Below are 21,837 nucleotides of genomic sequence, written 5' to 3' on the forward strand. Positions count from 1 at the left end.
TTGATTGGCTTTTTTATTCTTTTACCCTTTATTAATTAATTAATAATCATTTTGTCCCTCTTTAATCGACTATCTTGCATTCTTAGTCGATTAAATGGTCAAAACAGACAAAAATGGCTGTTGGGAGATTTAATCGATTAAATTTCTCTATTTAATCGACTAAATCTCCCAACAGACAACAAAGGAAAACAAGTCAGTATGATTTTTTAATCGATTAAGTAGGGAGATTTAGTCGATTAAATCTCCCAACAACCATTTAGTCGATTAAAAATTCAAGTTAGTCAATTAAAGAGAGGCATATTGGTAGATAGTTTCGAATCAGGGGCAAAATGATTATTAATTAATTAATGAAGGACAAAATGGTCAAATAGCCTGAGTTGACCCGCTATTTGAGTATGTGTTGAAAAAATAAACCCAACCCGTCAATTAAAAAAAAATTAATTCAAATTATATTTTATGAATTTTATAATATTATTTAATTTTATTTTACACTACTCTAAATTTTTTCCAATCTCAATCTTACATATATACTAATATTCAGTTAAATATTTTTTAGGAACTTATTTTTCTCCATATATAGATAACATTTGTCATAAATAAAATTTTTATTCTTTATTTTTTGGGGAGTAATGAGATGAAAAAATTGGATATCACATAAAGTTCAATGACAAATAAAATACTGTTTAATTGTAAAAAAAAAAATTATGCCCCAACAGGTTAAACTTGTTTTTACCCACTTTTAAGCGGGACAGGTTAAAGTTAGTTGACGGGTTAAATATCTCAAACTAACCAATACCGTTTTAACGAGTTAGCGGGTTGAACAGCCGGACTCAACTCATATTGCCACTTCTAACAATAAATATATAGGCATTTGCTACAACAATTTTTCACTGTTTTGTACAAGATATCTCAAGATATGCTCTGATTCCACATAATAAATTATTAATAATAAGAAAAGTAAATAAATATTTAATTTATGATTTAAACTTAAAAATTAATCTAAAAATATGTATTAAAAATAATAATTAAATAAATATTCTAAATCTATTTAATTTTCAAAATAAAAAATTAATTCAAATTAAAGCAACAGAAGGTTGCTTAAACAAAAGGTAAAAAAATGCCTTTTAAAAACATCTTTACCGACTTTGCTTTATTCTTATGGAGTAAAAAAGTTTTCAGCAAGGGAGATTTATTTATTTATTTAAAACCATTCAAAAGTTATAAGCTTCTAGCCAGCCAAAATCATTCGGTACTTTTTCGGAATTTGGATTTATATGATATTAGTTATTATATATTTTTAAATTATTTTTTATTATATTTTTTATATTTTACAATTCAATACTATTTACTATATATGTGATATAAAAAAGGGATAATAGTTTGTCATGTAACATGACATCATTTGTAGGGGTGTCAATATGGGTTGACACGACACAAATTTGACACGATACGAATTCGACACGACACGAATACATCAACACGAACACGACACGAATTTTCATTCGTGTCAAAATCTTCAACACTGACACGACACAAATTTTTTGCGGGTTGACACGACACGACACGAATAACACGCAAAATAGGGGACAAAACGGTAATTGACAAAAAAATTAAAAAAATAGATCGAAAATAAATAAAAAATTAAAAAATAATAATAAAATAATAATAATAATTAAAAATAATACGGGTCGACACGAACACGAATTCATAAACACGAACACGATACGAATTTTTTGCGTGTCATTTTTTTCAACACGAACACGACACGAATTTTTTTACGGGTCAACCCGAACACGAATTTTCGTGTCGTGTCGCGGGTCAACCCGCGTGTCAAAACCCATATTGACACCCCTAATCATTTGTGTCATGTTACACACACAAAAACACTGTGGGCCTCATTGTATAGTAAAAAAGTAAAAAAAGTTGAAGTGGGTCCCATGCTATATTGAATGTGTAGGAAAATGAAGATTTTTCATGTAACATAACACTTGTATTTCCCTATAAAAAAAACCGGACAAACAATGCACATACACATTACAATTCAACAACTTTACATCATATCATAATTGCAACATGGAATATGGGAGATATAAATTTTTATATGGTTTTTACAAACTTACCGAGTTGCAATGCGAAGCCAACAACAAGGACATTTTTTCTTTTATGGCAGTTTGTTTTGTCACATTTCCCTGGGGAAGAGTTTGTCAAGACAGACTCAAAATCAATAAGCAAAAAGAGTTGGACCCATCAAGAGCTCCCACCCCATTTATTTATTTATTGTCAGGATTATTAGTGATTTAGTGTTCTACATGAAGTTTATTACTTTATTACACGCACACAATATGTTTCACCCTACACGTGTTTCACTCAGACAAGACCCATTGGTTATGATCTATCTTGCCTTCGGGTCCCTTCCGAATAGTCTCTTCATGGGCCTACCATGTCATTAGTGAGAAGCCCGAGTTCATTAGCTGGACCAAATTTTAGGGTCGAGTCAAGGTCGACCCAGGCTAGACCTGAAACCAAACCCCATCAGTCTAATAAAAAAAGCCTTTGACCCAAAAAACAAAAATCTAATAACACAAATATTTCGTATTTTATTTATGAGCGAATTTCGTTTACTTTCACAAGATCCGAACGATGAACTCACTCCATTTATTTCTCGTTCCATTTTCCCCTACCCTTGTAATAAAAATTGTATATATTAACTTAAGTATGTATAACTAACCATGGAAGAATCACACCGACCATTTTATTTTTTTTACAAAGGAAACATTGAGGAATATATGAGATTAGGACGCCACGGTCTTTTAACAGGGTAAGTAAAAGCAATTAACATGTCTCGACATAGAAGAATTAATAGAACAATTCTTTATATGTTTTCCTTTAATATAAGACTATGGTTACAGAGATATAGAGTATTCACGATACATTATCAAAAGGGAGATGTTGTTGGAGAAAATCATTTCCAACTACCCTCACAATAATTTTTTTTAAAATTTTTTAGTTATTTATTTAGGGTGCATATTTTCTTATGTTGTAGGATAGTAGGAGAGAAAAAAAGTAGAGATAAGTTAAATGTGGGTCCCACATTTTAAATTAAAAAAGAAAAGAAAAATTAATTGGCACGGAAAATGAATTGTGTAGGAAAAAGTTCTTATCTCATGTGGAAGGAGATAATGATTTCCCATTTATTTATTTAATAATAATACGATCTACCATATGGATGTGATGTGAGTGTGGCAGGAGATAGGTCTTCTCCTATTGCTGAAAAGCCTATTTTTCCTTATCAAACAGCATATAATTGAAAATTGATATGAGACAAAAATAAGAAAGAAAAGTTTAATTTTGAGATATATGTTTGATTGTGAAAGAACAAACACCTTATCTAGGACAATGCCAGACTATAGTGGCACAGCTCTATCTCCTTCATTTTATATTTTCTCCCCACACCTAAAGAGTATAATCATTCATACGTATAAATATCCATTTTTTCTATCGAAGGGCATGACTTCATTGAATATAAATAGCTATCATAACTCTCCCTGAGTTATAACGCATTGGGAATCTCTAATAAAGTTTTAGTCTTTATCATTGTTACAAAAAATATCCCTAAATTAAAATACTTTACCCGCTAAGGGATACATCGTTGACTTCTACGTAAACTAACAGTTCAGTTTTCTTCTCAAATTACGATTAATTTGTGATTTGTTTGAAATTTTTCGACAAAAAGTTAATTTAAATAATTTAAACAAAGAAATGTGACACGTATGTGAATGGGTTGTCAGTTGTCACAAAGAAATAATTTTACCTAATTCTCTTTTTAACATGGATATATATAAGAATAAGAGTACCCAAAGTTTTCTCCAGGGGACCTATCTAGTCAGGCAGTCAGCGTCTCGCAACCCCGTACCCTCTGCAAGGGGTCAATAACAGTTAATTAATCAAATCCGTAAGAATTAGGTAAAATTAAATCTGATTAAAGAAAAATTAAATGAATTTGATTATTTTTAAGTGAGTGAAAATTTGTAAGAGGTATAAATTAAAAAGAGATTATTATCTTTTTTAAGTTATCTAAATATTTTTTTAGGTTTTTCACATGGTAAATACGCATACTTTATATTTTACAATTTATATGAATAAAATATTTCTCTTATAATATGAAATAAATTTATTTCTTATAACTTCGGTGTTGTTTCAAGATTTAAGAAAAAAAGTATATGATGTTTTAAAAATTATATTTTTTTCTTTGTAATGTTTTTTTTTTTTAAATATCTTGTTTTTAAACCACCGAAGATAAAGAGATAGAATTATCTACTTCAATTCAAAGGAGATAACTTTATTTATTTTTAATTTTTTGAATACATATAACTTTATCTTTTTATCTTGCATGAGAGGAGAAATACCAAACCCGATTTATATTTAATACTTAAATAACTTGTAAGACGTTAGCAAATCTTTACATCTAAAACACAAGCATACTATCCGAAACTCCCCTGAAAAAAGTCAAAAATATATTATCCAGAAAAGTAGACTATAAAACCATACATTAAACTGAATTTCAGCAACAAATAGATACATAACATGAAATAAACCTCAATTAGACTATAAGGCGTTTGATACAAAGTATTTTGTAGGATTCTCGATAAATTAAATTTTTCTAAATTTTTAATCTTTGGATATTATCGTAAATTGAATGTTTTCATCATATTTCTGAAAATTGATATTTTCGGATAAAAAAAATTTATCCTCTACCAAACGTCCCATAATAGCTTGTAGAGCCCATTTGGTCATGACATGACACATGGTATCTATCTATATGATTTTTTTAATTATTTTTTTGGTAGACTTTGCTTAAAGCCGGAACAAAACAAACAGAAAAAACTAACTAGAACTATGAACAAGAAGATCTCTCCCCACTGATGCAAGATCAGCCAGGTATAAAAGATGAATTCCTCACGGCAGTTCCTCAAAAAAATTTGATCCTCTTGATCTGTATGATCCTGAAGATAATTAGCCATCCAATCTGCAAATGTGTTTCCTTCTCTGTAAGTATGATGGAAAAGAACCTCCCAATCTCTATCAATCCATGTTCGTATACGAGATAGCAAACGTATCTCACGAACTGCTACACCTCCTTTGGTGAGCCCAGTAATTGCCACTAAGGAATCACTTTCAATAATAACTCTTCTATAACCTACATTCCATGCCTCCTTCAAACCATGCCAGATGCCCCAAAGTTCGGCTCTGAAGGCTGAGCACTTTCCCAGCCTAATAGCATAACCACTTAACCATTGACCCTGAGAATTTCTTAACACACCACCACAAGCAGCTAGGCCAGTATTTCCTATCGCTGCTCCGTCTGTATTAATCTTCACATAACCCTCCTCTGGAAATTGCCAACTAATGATTATATGGCTTAACCCGTTTCTATAATGCATTTGCTGAAATTCTCGATAAGCACCCTCAATATCCCTTACTAACCTTTTAATAATCTCGCCTTTCTTTTCACAAGATGGAGTCTCTTCACCCTGATTCACCATATTTCTCCAATACCAAATCTTCCAACAAGTTGCTAGGAAAATAGTAACCCATCTCACATGATTGTCCCACATAGAAATGTCACACACGTTACTCTTAATCCATTGATTCACTTTCTGGACAAAGAAACCACCAGAAAAACGAGTTGGCATGATAACCTCCCAAACAGTTTTTGCATTTGTACAATCCCTCAAAGCATGGATAATCGATTCAGGGACATCTTTACAACAAGGACATAAATTATCACCATTACTCCAATCAGAAATTTTATTTTTTGTTAATAATCGTTGCTGAATCAACTTCCAGCCAAAAATCTTCACCTTTTGTGGCCCTTTCCACTCTTATAAATACTTCCATACCTTCATATCTTCTTCCTCCACCATCTGTCTCTCAGTTAAACACTTATAGATTGCACCAACTGAAATTAAGTTTGCATAATCTAAACACCAAATCTTCCTATCAGGTCCATCAGCTTCATTGGGAGGAGGGATACTTCGAAATCATTCCACTAAATGAGCAGGCAGCCAAACATTTAATAATTCAAAGTTCCAATCGCCCGAATGAGTAACCACATCAGCAACTTTAACTTGATCTCTATTAACAGAAGCCACATCATTGATTAATTCTTCTAATGAGTTATCCTTTATAAGCCACTTATCTTTCCAGAACTTGATATCTAAACCATTGCCTAGTTCCCAGCTCAACTTACCCTCCAGTTTATGCCACATCCTACACATATTCCTCCAAAGGCTAGAATCTCCACTTCTGACTTCAAACAAGGAATCGCTTCTATTTCATGAATTGTACTTGGACTTTAGCACTTGAACCCAAAGATTGTTTGGTTCATAATACATCTTCCACATTTTTTTTTGCTATATAAGCATCATTCATTGCCTCCAAACTCTTCATGCCCAGACCCCCCATATAACTCAGGTGTGGTAATAATTTCCCAACTAATAGCACAATGTTTCCGCTGATTCATTTTATCACCCCAAATAAAATATATTTGCAACTTCTCAATTTTCTTACAAATCGACAGAGGTAACTTGCAACTTTGCATCTGGAAAGTTGGGATCGAAGCCAACACTGACTGAGCCAACGTGATTCTGCCAGCCTGAGAAAGACACTGTCGCTGCCAGTTGCTCAACCTGTCCTTCACTTTACTAACAATATCATCATACAAAGATTTGGTAACTCTCCCATGTTGTATCATGGCGCCAAGATACCTCCCCATATTCTTTACATGTTTAAAACCACTCACCTGCACAACCTTCTCGATGATATCATTTGGAGTATTCCTTGAGAAAAACACATTGGTCTTGTCAATTCTGAGCTTTTGACCATAAACTTCTTCAAACAGATTCAAGCATTTCATAAGTGTATGGATCTGATCTTCCTTGGCTTCCATAAAAACCATTAGATCATCAGCAAAAGCAAGATGAGATATTTATGGTCCCCCTCTACCAGCACGAATTGGTTTCCACAAACCACCTTCAGTAGCAGTTAAGATAATGTGGGTTAGCTTTTCCAGTGCCATGACAAATAAGGGTGTGCATGACAACCATTTTGTTCCCTGACACTATTTCTGAAAAGAAACAATTCTTTTCTATTTTTGTGCCTCAGAACAGTTTATGGGAGAAAAAAATGTGTTTGATAACATGTTCTATTTTTATTCTGAGAATGAAAATTGCGTTTGATAACACAACAAATAATATAATAAAAAATAATTCCAATTAAGCATAATTATTTTTTGGATCATCACTCTCTTTCCCATATGGTGGCGGTGGTGGTAGTGGTGGTACTGATGGCAGTGGCTGCGGCGGTAGTGGTGGTAATGGTAGCAATGGTGGTGGCGGTGGTGTTGGTGATGACATGGTGGTGGTGGTGACGGCAGTGGCTGCGGCGATGGTGGTGGTATTGACGGCAGTGGCTGCGGCAATGATGATGGTAATGGTGGTAGTGGTGGCGGTGGTAGTGACAGTGGTGATGGTGGTGGGGGTGGTAGTGGTGGCGGTGGTTGCGGCAATGATGGTGATAATGGTGGTGGTGGAGGTGATGACAGTGGTTGCGACGATGGTGGTGGTGGTTGGTGGTGGCGGTGGTGGTGGTGGTTGGTGATAGTGGCGTGGTGGCAATGGCGATGATGTGGTGATGAGCATGGTGGTGGTGGTGGTGATGGAAGTAGTTACGGCGATGGTAGTGGTGGTTGGTCGTGGTAGTGGTAGTGGCGGTGGTGGTGGCGGTGGCGATGACATCGTCGTGGTGGTGGTGGTGTTGGTGGCGGCGACATCATCATGGTGGTGGTGGTGGTTGTGATGACGATATTGGTGGTACAACGGTGGTGGCGACGATGGTGGCGGTGGTCATGTCAGGATGATGGTGGTGGTGATGATGATAGTGGTGAAGAGCGATTGTGAGAAATAAGTGTTTCTCATTTTGTGCCCGGGAATAAAAAAACAGAAATTTTTTAATTCTTTTTTCTGTTCCCCAGCACAAAAATTAAACCGGTTCATCCCGGGAACAAAAAAATAAACCAGTTTTACGAAACGAGTTTTCTATCCATTTTTGTTCCCGAGAACAGAAATTAAAAAAAAAAATTGATTCCGGGAAGGTTGTCATGCACACCCTAAATAAGGAGATAGAGGGTCCCTTTGACGCAAACCCGTTGATGGTGCAAAATCCACAGTTTTATCTCCATTCCAGAGAACATTAATACGAGATGTGGATAAACACTTCATGATTATATTGATGAAAGCCTTGGGGAACTGAATTTCCTCTATAATTCTCCTCATAAATTGCCAACTCACCCTATCATAGGCCATTACCAGATCAATTTTGAAAGCCATAAAGGCCTTCCTCCCTTTCATCTTATTCGTAGAGTGTATGAGCTCTTGAACAATAGTAATGTTATCTTGAATTTGCCTATGCGACACAAAACTAGCTTGAAAAGGGGAAATGATTTTCTCCAGAACCATTTTAATCCTATAAACAATGATCTTCGAAAACAACTTATAAATAACAGTACACAATGAAACCAGTCTACACTGACTAATATAGTCTGGTATCTTCTTCTTTGGTATTAAAACCAAAAGAGTATAATTGCAATCTTCAATCATTTCTGGATGCTGCCACATGTTTTTAATGACATTACAAACTTGCACTTTTACCTTTTTCCACTGTGTCTGGAAAAAAATATGAGGATAACCATAATCACCTGGAGCTTTATACGGTCCCATGGAAGAGAGATTTTGCCAGATATCATGATCACTCGGAGGAATCATCAACGCATGGATTTCATTCTGCTCTAGAATAGGCCACAGATTCTGAAATGAAATCCATCTACGATCCCTTACCTCCTCAGAAAACAAATCTTTATAGTAATTACAAACATGCACCTTCAACTCATTAGGATCTTCAATCCATATATTATCATTGTTACAAAGTCTACTGATCCTGTTACTAGACCTGCGCATAACTGTTTTCAGATGGTAAAATTTTGTATTCTTATCCCCATCAATAATCCAATTATGACGGGATTTCTGGAACCAAAGGAGTTCCTCTTGATCAAGGGTCAAGTTGAGATTATCATGAAGCTCTTCCTCTAACTTCTGTAATCTAAGACTATCCACACGTTCCCTTTTCAATTGGATATCTGCAATACTTTGAGTCAGATTTCTAATCCTATAAGAAATATTTCCAAAGACTTCCTTGTTCCATTTCTTTAGATGAGGTATAAAGTTAGCTAACATCAGTTTCACTTCCACATCAGAACTCCATTTCTCCTCCATTAAACCCCCAAAACCTGGATGATCCATCCATGGTGCAATGAATCTGAACGGCCTATCACTCCACTGATTCACACCCTTTGCCAAATCAAGAAGCAACGGATTGTGGTCTGAGAGGAACCTAGGTAGTGCTCTAACCTCTGCATCTTCAAAACTAATCCTCCATCTCATATTAGCACAAACTCTATTAAGTTTTTTGAACAAAAGATTCCATTTGCGACCCTGCCATGTTAATCTACCCTCCAAACCATCAATATCTTCAACATGGCAATTATCAAGAAATTTTTGGAATCTTTCACACTTTGCAAGATCCGCACTGGACACTCATTTCTTCTCTCTGCTATTCTTTATATCATTAAGTCACCAGCCAAAATCCATGGATCATTGATGGAATGACTCATTTGAATAATTTCTTCCCATAACGTATGTCTTCTAGTCTCTTGAGGGCTAGCATACAAAGTTGTACAAAGGAAGCTCGTGCTTTGATCAAGGCTCACCTTCATATGAACAAATTGGCTAGATTGACTAATAGCATGAACAGTGACTTTTTTGGAATCCCATAATACCCAAATACCTCCAGAGAAACCAATTGCTTCCTCAATAATTACCTTATCAAAATTAATCTTCCTCAATAACGTACTACAAATACTTCCTCTCGTTCTTGTTTCCGTAAGCACAACCAAATAAACTTTAAGTTTATCCACCAATTGTTTAAGGGATCGGCCTAAATTTCTCTTAGCCGCCCCTCTACAATTCCAAAAAATAAAGACATTAAAAAGAATTTGATATTGCAGGATGAGATTGCACCTGCAACATGAGATTCATCAACAATGCTGTTGTTTCATTCCTAGAAATACCTCCTCTGTCTTTATTTACTTCCATCATATTAGTAGCACCTGGGTCTGGAGGTTTAGGAGCTTTCTCTATAATTATTTTAGAACTTGTTTCTTGATAGACCTCTTGATCAATGGATCTCGAGACATTCAGATGCTTTTTTATTTGATTATTCGAATTTAACGCAAATTTGTCAACCTCCATAGCATTCTCCTCCATTGCTTGATTTCCTTTTCCAACCTCTTTCCCTACTTTGTAACCTGATACATCCTGGACCTTTTTATTCACTCTATCTTGATCTTTCAACTCGTATAACACCCCATCCTTACCTTCCATTACCAGCTTGAAATTAGAATCAGTCTCCACTATCTGCACTCTGTCCTTAGCTGCACATTTCCTGCTAACCCCCACCTGCTTTGATGGCACTTTGCTAACTTTGTCCGAAATCTCAACAATTTGCTCAACCTTATCTTCCTCATTGCTTTGTATGATATCCTTAGCATTATTTTTTCCTACCAACTGCCCCTCTTTCTGATTATTATTTTGTGCATTTCCCCCTCTCTCAATCTGAGGTCTTGACCTACGGGCTTTTGTAACCACCATCCAAGGACCAAAATTATTTGAACTATCATCTCCTTCACCTTTGTATGAGTCAGCTGGTATTCCTTCATCAATGGTCCCTGAACCATCCTTCACTAGATTAACGTTTTGAGACTGTTGGACAATAGGACAAGTTTCTGAATTATGACCATATTTTCCTCACCTAAAACATATTAGATGAAGACCATCATATTCAACCTGCTTATATCTCCCTTCGATATAGTTTTCACTTTTCAGTGGCTTGTTAAGATCCAACTCTACACTAATCCTTGCGAATTTTCCCCTAGCAAGGTTTGTAGTTGCTGAATCTAATCTCACGAATTTTCCGAGCCAATCTCCCATCGTTTTCATCAGAGAGGCATTCACGTACTCCAAAGGAAACCCTGGTAATCTCACCCACACATTAATCTTATTGATTGAAACATGTGTAGCCTGAAAATCCGGTCCCATAATCTAATAGCCAAATAATGGTCGAAGATACTCCATGGTCCAGCCAACAAAGCAAACTCCATATCTTTTTTCTTCTCAAACCTGACTAAGAAATAGTCATTCTCTATGTCCGTAACATAAATCATCCTTTCTCTTGCCCACATATTATCAAGTCTTTTCTTCATGTACAACACCGAAACTCTTTTCCCCAATAGCTTAACAATTAAAGTTTGTCTTCAAGGACCCCACGCCTTCTTTTTAAACTGATTTGATAGTTTAAAATTGATTATCCCATCAGCCCTAGTTTCCAACGTAACCTCTGGTTCGATATCCTGGTTTCCTTGTTCTTCCTCTCGATTTCTATCTTCTTGCATCTCATCTTCCACGACTTGATCTTTCTCCTCCTCTGATACCCACTCTCCATTATGTCTCATAGGAAATTCTTTGAAACTCCTATTACCGTCCATCCAGTCCTCCTCTCTTGGGACCATGGATTGATCATGCGAGAAGGCCTCATCACCTCTTTTAACTTTCTTCTGGCTACGATGTAGAATATCTTTTTCTTCTATGTCCAAACCACGAACAGCAGGCTTCTGCATGGCTAGGCACACACCCCGATGAAACCCTAGACCAAACCCTAGCAAAACAGTTTTCGGCTTTCCTCAAGAGTATGTACTAATATTTGCACGTGTGAGCGTATCTATATGATTAATTCTAAGGCGAAGAAATATATCTTGATTTAGCTTGGAGGAAAGTATATTGATTTAGCTTGGAGGAAAGGCTTCAAATCTGTCCAAGCTAAATCATAGAGGAGAAAGTGCGATGTGAGGCTGTGATATATGCTCACAAAAAAGAGATACATAATAAAAATCATATGGAATAAAATGCAATATTTTTTAATTTAAATTTTAAATAAAAAATTATAAAAAAATACTAGTTTTAACTAAAATAGTTATCCTTTAAAAGGACAAATATTTATCGTTTTCATTTATGTTTTGTTTAATTTCATAAGATCCGAAGAATGAATTTACATATATGGATGCGCGTACTAAGAAGCATCAAGTAATAAATACATTGTATGATAAAGGGAAAAAATTCACTCGTAAATCAATTGAAACTCCATTTATATATTCATTTCTCTATTTATGGAGTCCCTGGAAGCTTCTTTTAAAGCCTATATCAGTGGTGAGTCTTAATTTCCTTTTTAAAAAAATAATCTTAACTTATCTTATGTATATATTACTAACCATTGAAGAATCATATCGACTTTTTTTTTTTACATGAACTCAAATAAAAAAGAAACAACAACTAATCAAGAGGCAGCCATATATATATATGTGTGTGTGACACAAGCATCTCTGAGTAATTTGAATAGCAAATTGACAAAGGAGACATTGAGGAATATATGAGCTTGAGACGCCACGGGCTTTTATAGCAGCGTAAGTAAAAGCAATTAACATGCCTCGACATGAAGAATGCGTAATAGAACAATTCTTTATATGTTTTCCTTCAATATATAAGACTAGCTATAGACATATAGAATATTAACGATACATTATCGAAAAGCATATAAATTGAAAATTGATGGGTACAAAAAAAAGAAAGAAATGTTTGATTTTGAGATATATGTTTGGTTGTGAAAAACCATTTTCCCACTCCAGGATGTGGACTGTAGATTCTCCGTCGAGGATGCTGACCTCGTTATCCACTGCCATCCTAGCTAGTGTTGTTGTTGCCCGCGACGTGTAAAGTAGAGGCAATGAGGCATGTGCTCATGCACCTCAATACAAATATGAATTCATTTAATTGATAGCCAGCCCACTAATGCTCATGAGACAAGACAAAAGTGTCTCAAACAACAACTTCATATTTTGATTTTGAAACCATTTATAGGCTGGAAATCGCTAATAAAATTGGAAATATCCCACTCCCACAACAACTCATTTTACGGAATGTTTGTGAGAATTAAATCAACAAATTAACATGGAGAGAATGGTAGATTAAACATCAATTTTTATTTTTATTTTTAAATAAAATAGTGCTGTTTGTGAACGTCGAGGTCGAGGCATGCAAAAAGGACGAGTCTAGAGAGAATATTCTCCTCTACTCTACGGCACGAGATATACTCTACAGTACTACACTACATCAATAGAAACATAACACATTAGTTGACATATTTTTTAAAGATTTTTTTTCAATATTATATTTATTTATTCCATGAAATATATAATATATAATTTCCTTTTAAACAGAGTCCGTACCCCCATATTCACTACAATCGCGAAATATACAATAAGGAGAAGATTATATTTAAAAAAACTGTTTACAAATTACATTATGTCTGATCGGTACCCGATCAGATATAGTGTAATTTGTAAGTTTGTAAAAAAAAATAAAAAATTATCAATATAACCCTCCTCATGTTAATATCGAAGATGTTCTCTAGTGTACAATTTTTTACACTGAGCAAGTAAAAATCAAAGGAGTCATTTTCTGTCCTTATTTTTAAAATTCCTTTGACACAGTGCGAAAAAGTCCAATTAGCTGCCCTTTTCAGGGGTCGAACTAACAATGTGAAATTGTGATTCTCTGGCATTCTCATGAGCACCCCTGAAAACGTTATCACTTCCCGCGGAATGAGTAAACCTAGTCCACAATATTATTTACCAGAATACACTGGAAGAAACGCACCTTCTTAATTTAAAGTTATCACAATGGTCAATGGGTAATAAGAGAAATAATATCTAACAAATAGACGCCAAGGCTAGTTGGGAGTGGATCCTCTCACGTGCAAAAGTAGTCATATTATTTAATCACAACCACTCGTTGATGATGATGAGATAAGAGAGAGAAAAGTATATAATTTTTAAATGAGTGTTGTAATCAAATAACATGACCATTTTTTCACGCGATAGAAACTCAGGCTAGCTAGCCATTATCATCAACCAAGATATTCTGATCCATTCTTTTCAGAAGCATACAAAAGTTCCAACTGGAACGTTATCATACTACCCTTTCCCTCGCTTCCACTCAATTAGATTTCCAATATACACCTTACAATTTGCCTTTAAAAACATCACTTATAGCCTTCCCATTCAACATCAATCAAAGCATATAGCCATGGCTTCCAACAAACTCTCTGCCATCATTTTAGTTCTTTCTCTGCTTGCTTACTCAACATTCACTGAGGCTTGTGGCTCATGCAAACCCACACCTACCCCAAGTTCACCATCACCCACACCTAAGCCAACACCACCTACACCAAAGCCTTGTCCTCCTCCAGCACCAGCACAACAACACTGTCCCAAAGACACATTAAAGCTAGGGGTTTGTGCTGATCTATTAGGGCTTGTTAACGTTATTGTTGGAACTCCTCCTTCAAGCAAGTGTTGTGCATTGATCATGGGTTTGGCAGATTTGGAAGCCGCACTTTGCCTTTGCACTGCTATTAAGGCTAATGTTCTTGGAATCAATTTGAATATACCTGTCACGCTCAGTTTGATCCTTAGTGCTTGTGAAAAAACAGTTCCTCCAGGTTTCCAATGTGCCTAGCTAGGTTCATTCGAATTAGGTTATGTCTCATTTAATTTGTCGTAAGAGAAATGTTTAAATATGCACTAGAATCATTGGATTGATGATTCAGTGCCTGTCTAAGAATTTCTTTGGCAATAGTTGCTTTTCTGTTATTGTGTTTTTCATATATTAATGTTGTTCTTTTTCTTCGTTTTATGGAAATTATTGTCGTTTTGATGGCGAGTCTGTGTAAACATTTTGTTCTATCGATTTTCTAACTTGCGCTTCATCAAATAACTAATTAAGCAAGCTTATTTATCTTATTAGGTCTCCTTATTAGTACACAGTAACTTAAATTAGTGCACATTACCATTTATCATCTGAATGTTTTTGAAAGCTGCGTTATTACTTAATATAAAATATATTATGAATGCTTAATAATTAGTTATGACTTATGATTATAAAAAAAATACAATAATATTATTTTTATTAATATTTTATACTCAACTACCATTGAAGAAGAAATATTTACTATGATCCTGGCACACCAATTGATTCAGTGGTTCTAGTCAATCAAAATAAAATATTTTCTGACATGTAAATACGGAGAAAAGAGAAAACAATTTTTTTTGTCCAAATATCTCACTCCCAATAGAAGGAGCATCTATTTCTGGTGCAGAGAAGATGATTTCCATTGAAGAGAAAAAAAATATTTGAGAGTAAGGTGTGAATTGACGGTATTATGTTTCTTTAGCATTGACGTACGTTGGCTTGATTGGGAAAAAAAATTTAATATTAAAAAAATACCGAATTCGGTACCTCCTTTTCTTTAAATCACAAAATCTTCATATCATTTGAATCCTTGGCATTTTGGTGTATAAAATTTCCCTTTTGAATCCCGATTGCTTCCTAATTTGGGAAGCGATGTTGGTAGAACAAGTGGAGCAAACATGTCTTGTGACACTGTTGTGAAGATTATTGGTATATTCAAAATGAAACCTTTGTTTGGCTTTTCAGAAGAAATGAAAACCTACGTATGTGTGTTTGTTTTTTATGGAGGTTGTTGGATTGGAGATTGACCCATTGTAAAGTGTAAACAGAGCAAGAGCAAGACAGTGAGTCAATTGTTTGCGACCGCTGGACGTAAGCCGAAACGATAAAGGAAGTGTGGAATATGAGGCTGATGGTTAGAAGAAGCTTAGGATTTGATTGATTGTTATAGTTTATATGGAAATTTGAAGAGTTTGATTGATTGTTATAGTTTAATATGGAAATTTGAAGTAGCTCACTTTCCAAAGAAAGTATTATATTAATTTTTTTAAAAATTATAGATTGGGAAATATAAATTACAAAATTATAAACTCATATAAGTCATACACCTTTATTATATAATTTATAACTTTTTCTTAATTTATGGTTTAAAATTTAATGCACGACTCTATCTCTTCTTGGGAAGACAAATATAATTTTGGGTTAAGATCAGGTAAATTTCCTAATATAAGTCACATGAAGAAAAGCACTCTCAAACACCATAAATACAATTTGGTGCGTTAATAATTTTTATATCGGTACAAAAATAAATTTTTTTACATCAATCTCTTTGTGTTCAATGGCCCAGATAATTATAAAAAAATAGAATTATTGAATATAATTAAGATCAACAATTAAAATTTAAGTATAATCTATATATATATAAAGGAAACCCAAACTTTGGAAAGTTTTCCTATGTGGCACTCTCTCCTTAATTCTCAAATTTCTGTTCACACTACATGACAACTGCAAACTTTCCATCTTTAGTAAATTGGAAATTGAAATTGGAAATTGAAAAGGGATTTTTCTTTTAAAAATCAAAAATTAGATTTTTAAATTCAAAAATATTAAACAGATGTGGTGGCAGGCAAGGCATTTAATGCCCACTGCTGTTCACATTGGAATTGGTCCTCTGTTTTAATGACTCAGTTGTTATTACATTGGAATTGGAATTGTTCATCTGATTAATGATTAAAAATTCGAATTCAAATTGTGAAATGGTTTGAAAATTTGAATTGGAAAGTTTCGATGGAGGGAAAACATTTGGAGAGTCCATTTTATTTAACTCTGACTGCATGCGTCTATAAAAGGGAGTGTTTTGCATTTTGTTTACGTTTTTGCCTCCGATTTTCAGTTGTTTATGTTCGTCATTTTTTCGTCTTTTCCTTCTGCTGCTTCTTTTCGTCTTTTCGTTATCCCTAAAAGAAATGGTTTCAAGATATGATTTTATAAAGGATCTTAATCCTACAAAGGAGGACTGGAGGATTAAGGTGAAGGTGGTTCGATCTTGGCAGGTTCCTAACTTTCAACGTAAAGGTTTAGACGACAATGTTGAGATGGTTCTGTTGGATGAACGAGTATATAATACAGATCTTTTTTCTTTTCTTTTCGTGGCCGTTGTTGTGATTTTCGTTTTGTGTTGTTGATTCTTTGTCTTTACCTTTTTTTGTAGGGTGGAAGGATCCATGCCACTGTGAAAGGAACTCTTCAGGTCCGGAAAAAATCACGGATGGAGAAGTGTATTTTATTAAAATTTTCGGAGTTGGATTCAGTAGCGATAATTTTAGGCCAACCCGTCATGAGTTTCGTCTGTCTTTCAACTTGAGGACTGATGTTAGATCAATTGTTCAACCTAATTTTCCTGCGAATGTTTTTGATTTTGTTGATTACGATCTCATTGAGAAAGAATCGTCTGATTCTCCGTATTTAGTAGGTAGTGTTGTGTAATGTTTAGGGACCACCGTTGTTGATTAACAGTCTATTTTGCGATTTAAATTATTATATTAGTGTTGTCTTCTTTGCTGTGTAGACGTCATTGGTTTACTGTCGGGAGTTGGGGAAGTGTGTGAGCATCTGGTTTCCGGCAGGAAGACAAAGATGATCGTGTTAGAACTCGACAATCTCAGGTATACAGAATGTTAACTTTTTTTACAGTGTCTTAACCTAATTGTTATATCTGTAACCTTCGTCTGTGCGCTTCTAATGTATAGGGGTCACAAGCTGGAATGCACTTTGTGGGAGCATTATGTGGATGAGGTACAAATTTTTTTGGCAAGCAATGACACTCCTCATAAGGTGATGATTGTTCAACTAGGGAGGATAAAGGGTTTTAGGGGTATGTGTTGTGTTAAATTTTATTTTCTACGTGTTTCTGATTTAATTTTAGCTTTTGTATCGTATTATAGATTGATGGGTGTTCGTTGTTTCTGTTTTGTATAGGTAAAATCGGAGTGACGAATACAAAATATACGACCAAGATTATCATGGATTCAAATTTGCCTGAGATTGTGGAGTTCAAAAAATGGTTTGCATATTATCCTTTTTATTGCTGCTGTCATTTTTTTTTATTCAGCCGCATGTAATCTTATGTTGCTGTTAATGTTTGCATTGTAGTCTATCGTCTGATGGTGTGGAAAGTAGTTTGAGGTTGACTCAATTGTCTACTCAGTCGTCATATTCGTACGAAAGTGATTTTCTTAAAGAGACCGATAGAAAGTCAATCAGTGATATCAAGTTGTGTAGTGAGGTGAATGTTAAATTTTCATGTGTAACACGTATATAAATTTTCATTTCTGCTGTCGTTTGTTGTTGTTGATATCTACCAGTTTCTGTTATGCACCTTTTGTGGGCATGTTTGAGGCCCTTTGTTTGTTTCGTTTTTTTTTTGGTATGTTGTTCATTAATTTGTTGCATTCCCGTATTGCAGGTAACCACATGCATCACTTATGGGACTATAAAATCAATTGAGAGCAGATACAACTGGTGGTACTGGTCATGCAATAGGTGTCCATTTTCCGTTTGCGAAGATTTTGAAAAATGGTACTGTAAAAACTGCCATAAACATTGGGAAGATTACATACCTAGGTAAAATAGCTATGCTAAATTTTTAAACTGTGTTAGATCTGATTAGTAATTGTCTGTTTATGATAGATGTTTTTTTTTTAAATTTTTTATAGATTTAGTGTTCAAGTCAGAGTTGTGGATAACACGGATTCTGCTTCTTTTTTTGCTGTTTGATCAAGACTGTGTTACTTTGTTGGGAATGAGTGTTGCTGAGTTGCGCGAGTTGCATTTCAAAAGGGTTTGTTTTCTTATTTGGATCGATTAGTTATTAAGTAATGTATGACCATTGTCTGTATGTAACTTGAAAATTGGTTTTCTTTTTAAATTCCTTTTCCCAGGGTGCTGATGCAGAAGAGTATCCCGAGCAACTAAATGTTCTGAATGAAAAATCCATGTTGTTTAAGATTAATGTGAAGGAAAAAAATTTGAACGCGTACAGTGAGCCAAAATATCAAGTATCTAAGATTTGTATCAGCGAGGAGATAATCACAGCATTCCTGAATGATTTGGTTGACCCCAATGTACGATGTCCAACTGTTCATATGAGGTCTCCACAATTTGAATTCATTTATATGACTGTTTTTGGTTGCTGTTGATTACAGGATGAAGCAAATTTCGATAATGCAACCAAAAATGAAATGTTATCATTAGACCCAGAAAAGGATTATTTCAATTTATATACGTGTTACATAATGAGTTTACAGTTGTGAATTTTCGTAATATGTGCTTAACCGAATATTTTTTCTTTTTTATTTGATCGACTAGGATGTTGAAAGCCAGACATGTGACAATGCTGATGTTGGTGACATTTCTCTAACTTTATTGACACCTGTGATGAATTCTCATGATCCTCATGTTGAGGAATTTAAGTCTTCGGTTGTGCGAACAACGAAAAAAATTAAGCTTGAAAAAGAGTTATGTAAATTCTAAATTTTGAATATATTTTAATTCATCATAAGAAAAAAAAAATTACGTTACCTTTTTTTTCATGCAACCAATAATTGTAAATTGAAAGTGATTTTCATTTCATGATCCGATACAGATTACTGATTTCTGTAATTTGTTTTTTGGTTTTTGAAATAGGTTCGATGCTGAAGCGTATACAAACTCTCAGTGAGCGAAGCAACCATGACCGAATGTCTGATTATTTAGTGTTTCAGAAAAAAAACTTATCCAAACATTTCTTTTGTTTTATAATTCCCTGTTGTACTGTGTAATGTGTTTAATATGTGGTGACCATTCCCTATCTATTGTTGATGGATTTTATAGAACACTGATTCTGCAGTCCTTATTTTAAACTTGGGGTTTGGGTAATCAGAGATTATTCAAAGACAATGTTATGAATTTTTGAGGTGGCATATAATGGATTTATGATATTGTCCACTTGGAATTGTAAAATAGTCATTCATTTTATACGTGTGCTTTCTTTGGAAATCAATTTCTGCATATTACCGAGATATGAGCACTTGCAATTTAAGTTTTATTGACTGTTGGTTTGCCACTATAATTTACATCTGGGGGTTTATATAAAGAGGCCACATAGTAGGTATGTTTCATCTTAGTCCATGGATTCTTTGCCTTCTGCAAAACGTGCAAAGATGGTTACTGATGGTCATGTGTCTCTGAAAGATCTTCCAAGAGATATCCTGATCGAAATCTTTGCTATGGTGGACTCCCAGAGGATATTTGATATCTATAGCCTTGAGTTAACCTGTAAATAATTTCTTGGAATTGTAAGGGATCCTTTGATGAAGAAACGTTCTTTGGAAATGTTTTACACGAACTTTTATCGTAATCTTTGAGTTGTGTTTTTGCTGTTTGAATTATGTGTTGGAATAAGTAGTCTTTAATTTGTTTGAGAGAAATGTTATCACCCATTGTAACCTGTTATGAAGTAAAGTGTGGTGAAGTGAAATGTGCTGTGTTCGTTGATTACCCGTAGAAGGAAGAAAAAATAATGTATGAATTGTCTTTGACATTGTCATTTTTCACATTATATAGCAGAATCCCAATTTCTGCAATGCAATGTCTGTTGTTTATGTTGTTATGAGTTGCACTCGAAAATATAACATACATTAATGAATTCAAGATACTTTTTAATTCTCATTTTAATTGTGCATGCTACCGAGATGTTAACAGCTCAAATAATTTTAAATATGACTGTTGGTTTCATAACATCTTATCTCTTTCATCTCTTTGTTCTGCATAAGTCTATATAAATAACTGAGTTGTGGTATTTTTGAACGAACACAACTCTCTCTCTTCATCTTATCTCCATCAAGCTGTAATCAAATGGATGCTTCCACTTCTGCAAAACGTCTAAGGAGTGCTGCTGATAGTCCTATGTCCCTAAAGGGTCTTCCAAAAGATGTTTTGATTGAAATATTTGCTATGGTTGACTCCCAAACGATGTTTGATATCTACAATCTCGAGTTAACCTGTAAAGAATTTCGCGAAATTGCAAGGGATCCTTTGATGAAGAAGCGATGTTTGGAAATGTTTTGCGAAAATATGTATCTTTGGCTCTGAGTGTGCTGCTTTATGTTTTCACTGTTGGGGTGTTGTAATGGAATAACTACTGTTGAAACCATTTGAAGATTTTTATCCCCTGTTGTTAAGTGTCTGAGATTTGTAATGTTTGCATTCTCCTTAATATTTGTATTTGCATGGACCTTTTGGTTTATTCTTTTATAAAAAAAGGTTGAGTGTATGAATTCGTATGGACGTTTTGGTTTTCCACAGTATATAACATTGTTTCAAAGGATTTAGATTCAACATATGAAATTAGTAATATTCCACTGCGAATTAATACATATTTCAATGTTTCATTGGTGAGTGACTAAATAACAAAGCAATAAATCTGATTATGTGTAGTGTTCCACTACGAATTATTTTTAAAAAAATTATTAAAAAACATTTTATTACATTTTTAAAATTTACTTTCGTTGTTTAATATTTAATTTCTTCGATTACAATTGTTTCAGTATAATTATGTCCAAATCGCCACTGCGAATTAATTTTTTTTGAATTATTAAAAACTTTTTAATACATTTATTATTTGTTTGTTTTTATGTTTAGGATTTAATAAAATGAACTTACGTCGTTTAATATTTAATTTCTTCATTTATACAATTTTTTCCCTAAATTATTGTAAAACATTTTATTATAATTATCATTTTTGGTCGTTATTTTTATATGAAATAAAAATTACTCACTAGATTTTTTTCCAGTCTAATAATGGTTTAAGTTTTCTCAAAGTACT

General features: G+C 34.1%; 3 protein-coding genes across 3 annotated transcripts; 2 read left to right on the forward strand and 1 right to left on the reverse strand.

Moving 5' to 3' along the window:
* Positions 1–8,156: 8,156 nt before the first annotated feature.
* LOC133287406 (uncharacterized) lies at positions 8,157–11,374 on the reverse strand. Its single transcript, XM_061485006.1, has 5 exons — positions 11,242–11,374; positions 10,959–11,143; positions 10,134–10,874; positions 9,691–9,934; positions 8,157–9,583 (listed from the first exon to the last, which is right to left on the reverse strand). The coding sequence occupies exons 1-5, from the start codon at positions 11,372–11,374 to the stop codon at positions 8,157–8,159; spliced, it is 2,730 nt and encodes a 909-aa protein (XP_061340990.1).
* A 2,868-nt stretch (positions 11,375–14,242) lies between these two features.
* LOC133287391 (14 kDa proline-rich protein DC2.15-like) lies at positions 14,243–14,945 on the forward strand. Its single transcript, XM_061484988.1, has one exon. It carries the CDS (start codon positions 14,310–14,312, stop codon positions 14,739–14,741), a length of 432 nt encoding a protein of 143 aa, XP_061340972.1. The 5' UTR covers positions 14,243–14,309; the 3' UTR covers positions 14,742–14,945.
* A 1,994-nt stretch (positions 14,946–16,939) lies between these two features.
* LOC133287407 (uncharacterized) lies at positions 16,940–19,692 on the forward strand. Its single transcript, XM_061485008.1, has 11 exons — positions 16,940–17,089; positions 17,185–17,249; positions 17,351–17,445; positions 17,542–17,638; positions 17,723–17,847; positions 17,952–18,036; positions 18,126–18,258; positions 18,439–18,556; positions 18,689–18,813; positions 18,914–19,122; positions 19,659–19,692. Exons 1-11 carry the CDS (start codon positions 16,940–16,942, stop codon positions 19,690–19,692), a joined length of 1,236 nt encoding a protein of 411 aa, XP_061340992.1.
* Positions 19,693–21,837: the final 2,145 nt, after the last annotated feature.

This window comes from Gastrolobium bilobum, unplaced genomic scaffold (genome assembly GCF_033153095.1).
Source record: "Gastrolobium bilobum isolate Gb01-03AN ecotype WA unplaced genomic scaffold, APGP_CSIRO_Gbil_v1 utg647, whole genome shotgun sequence".
Taxonomy (NCBI): Eukaryota; Viridiplantae; Streptophyta; class Magnoliopsida; order Fabales; family Fabaceae; genus Gastrolobium; species Gastrolobium bilobum.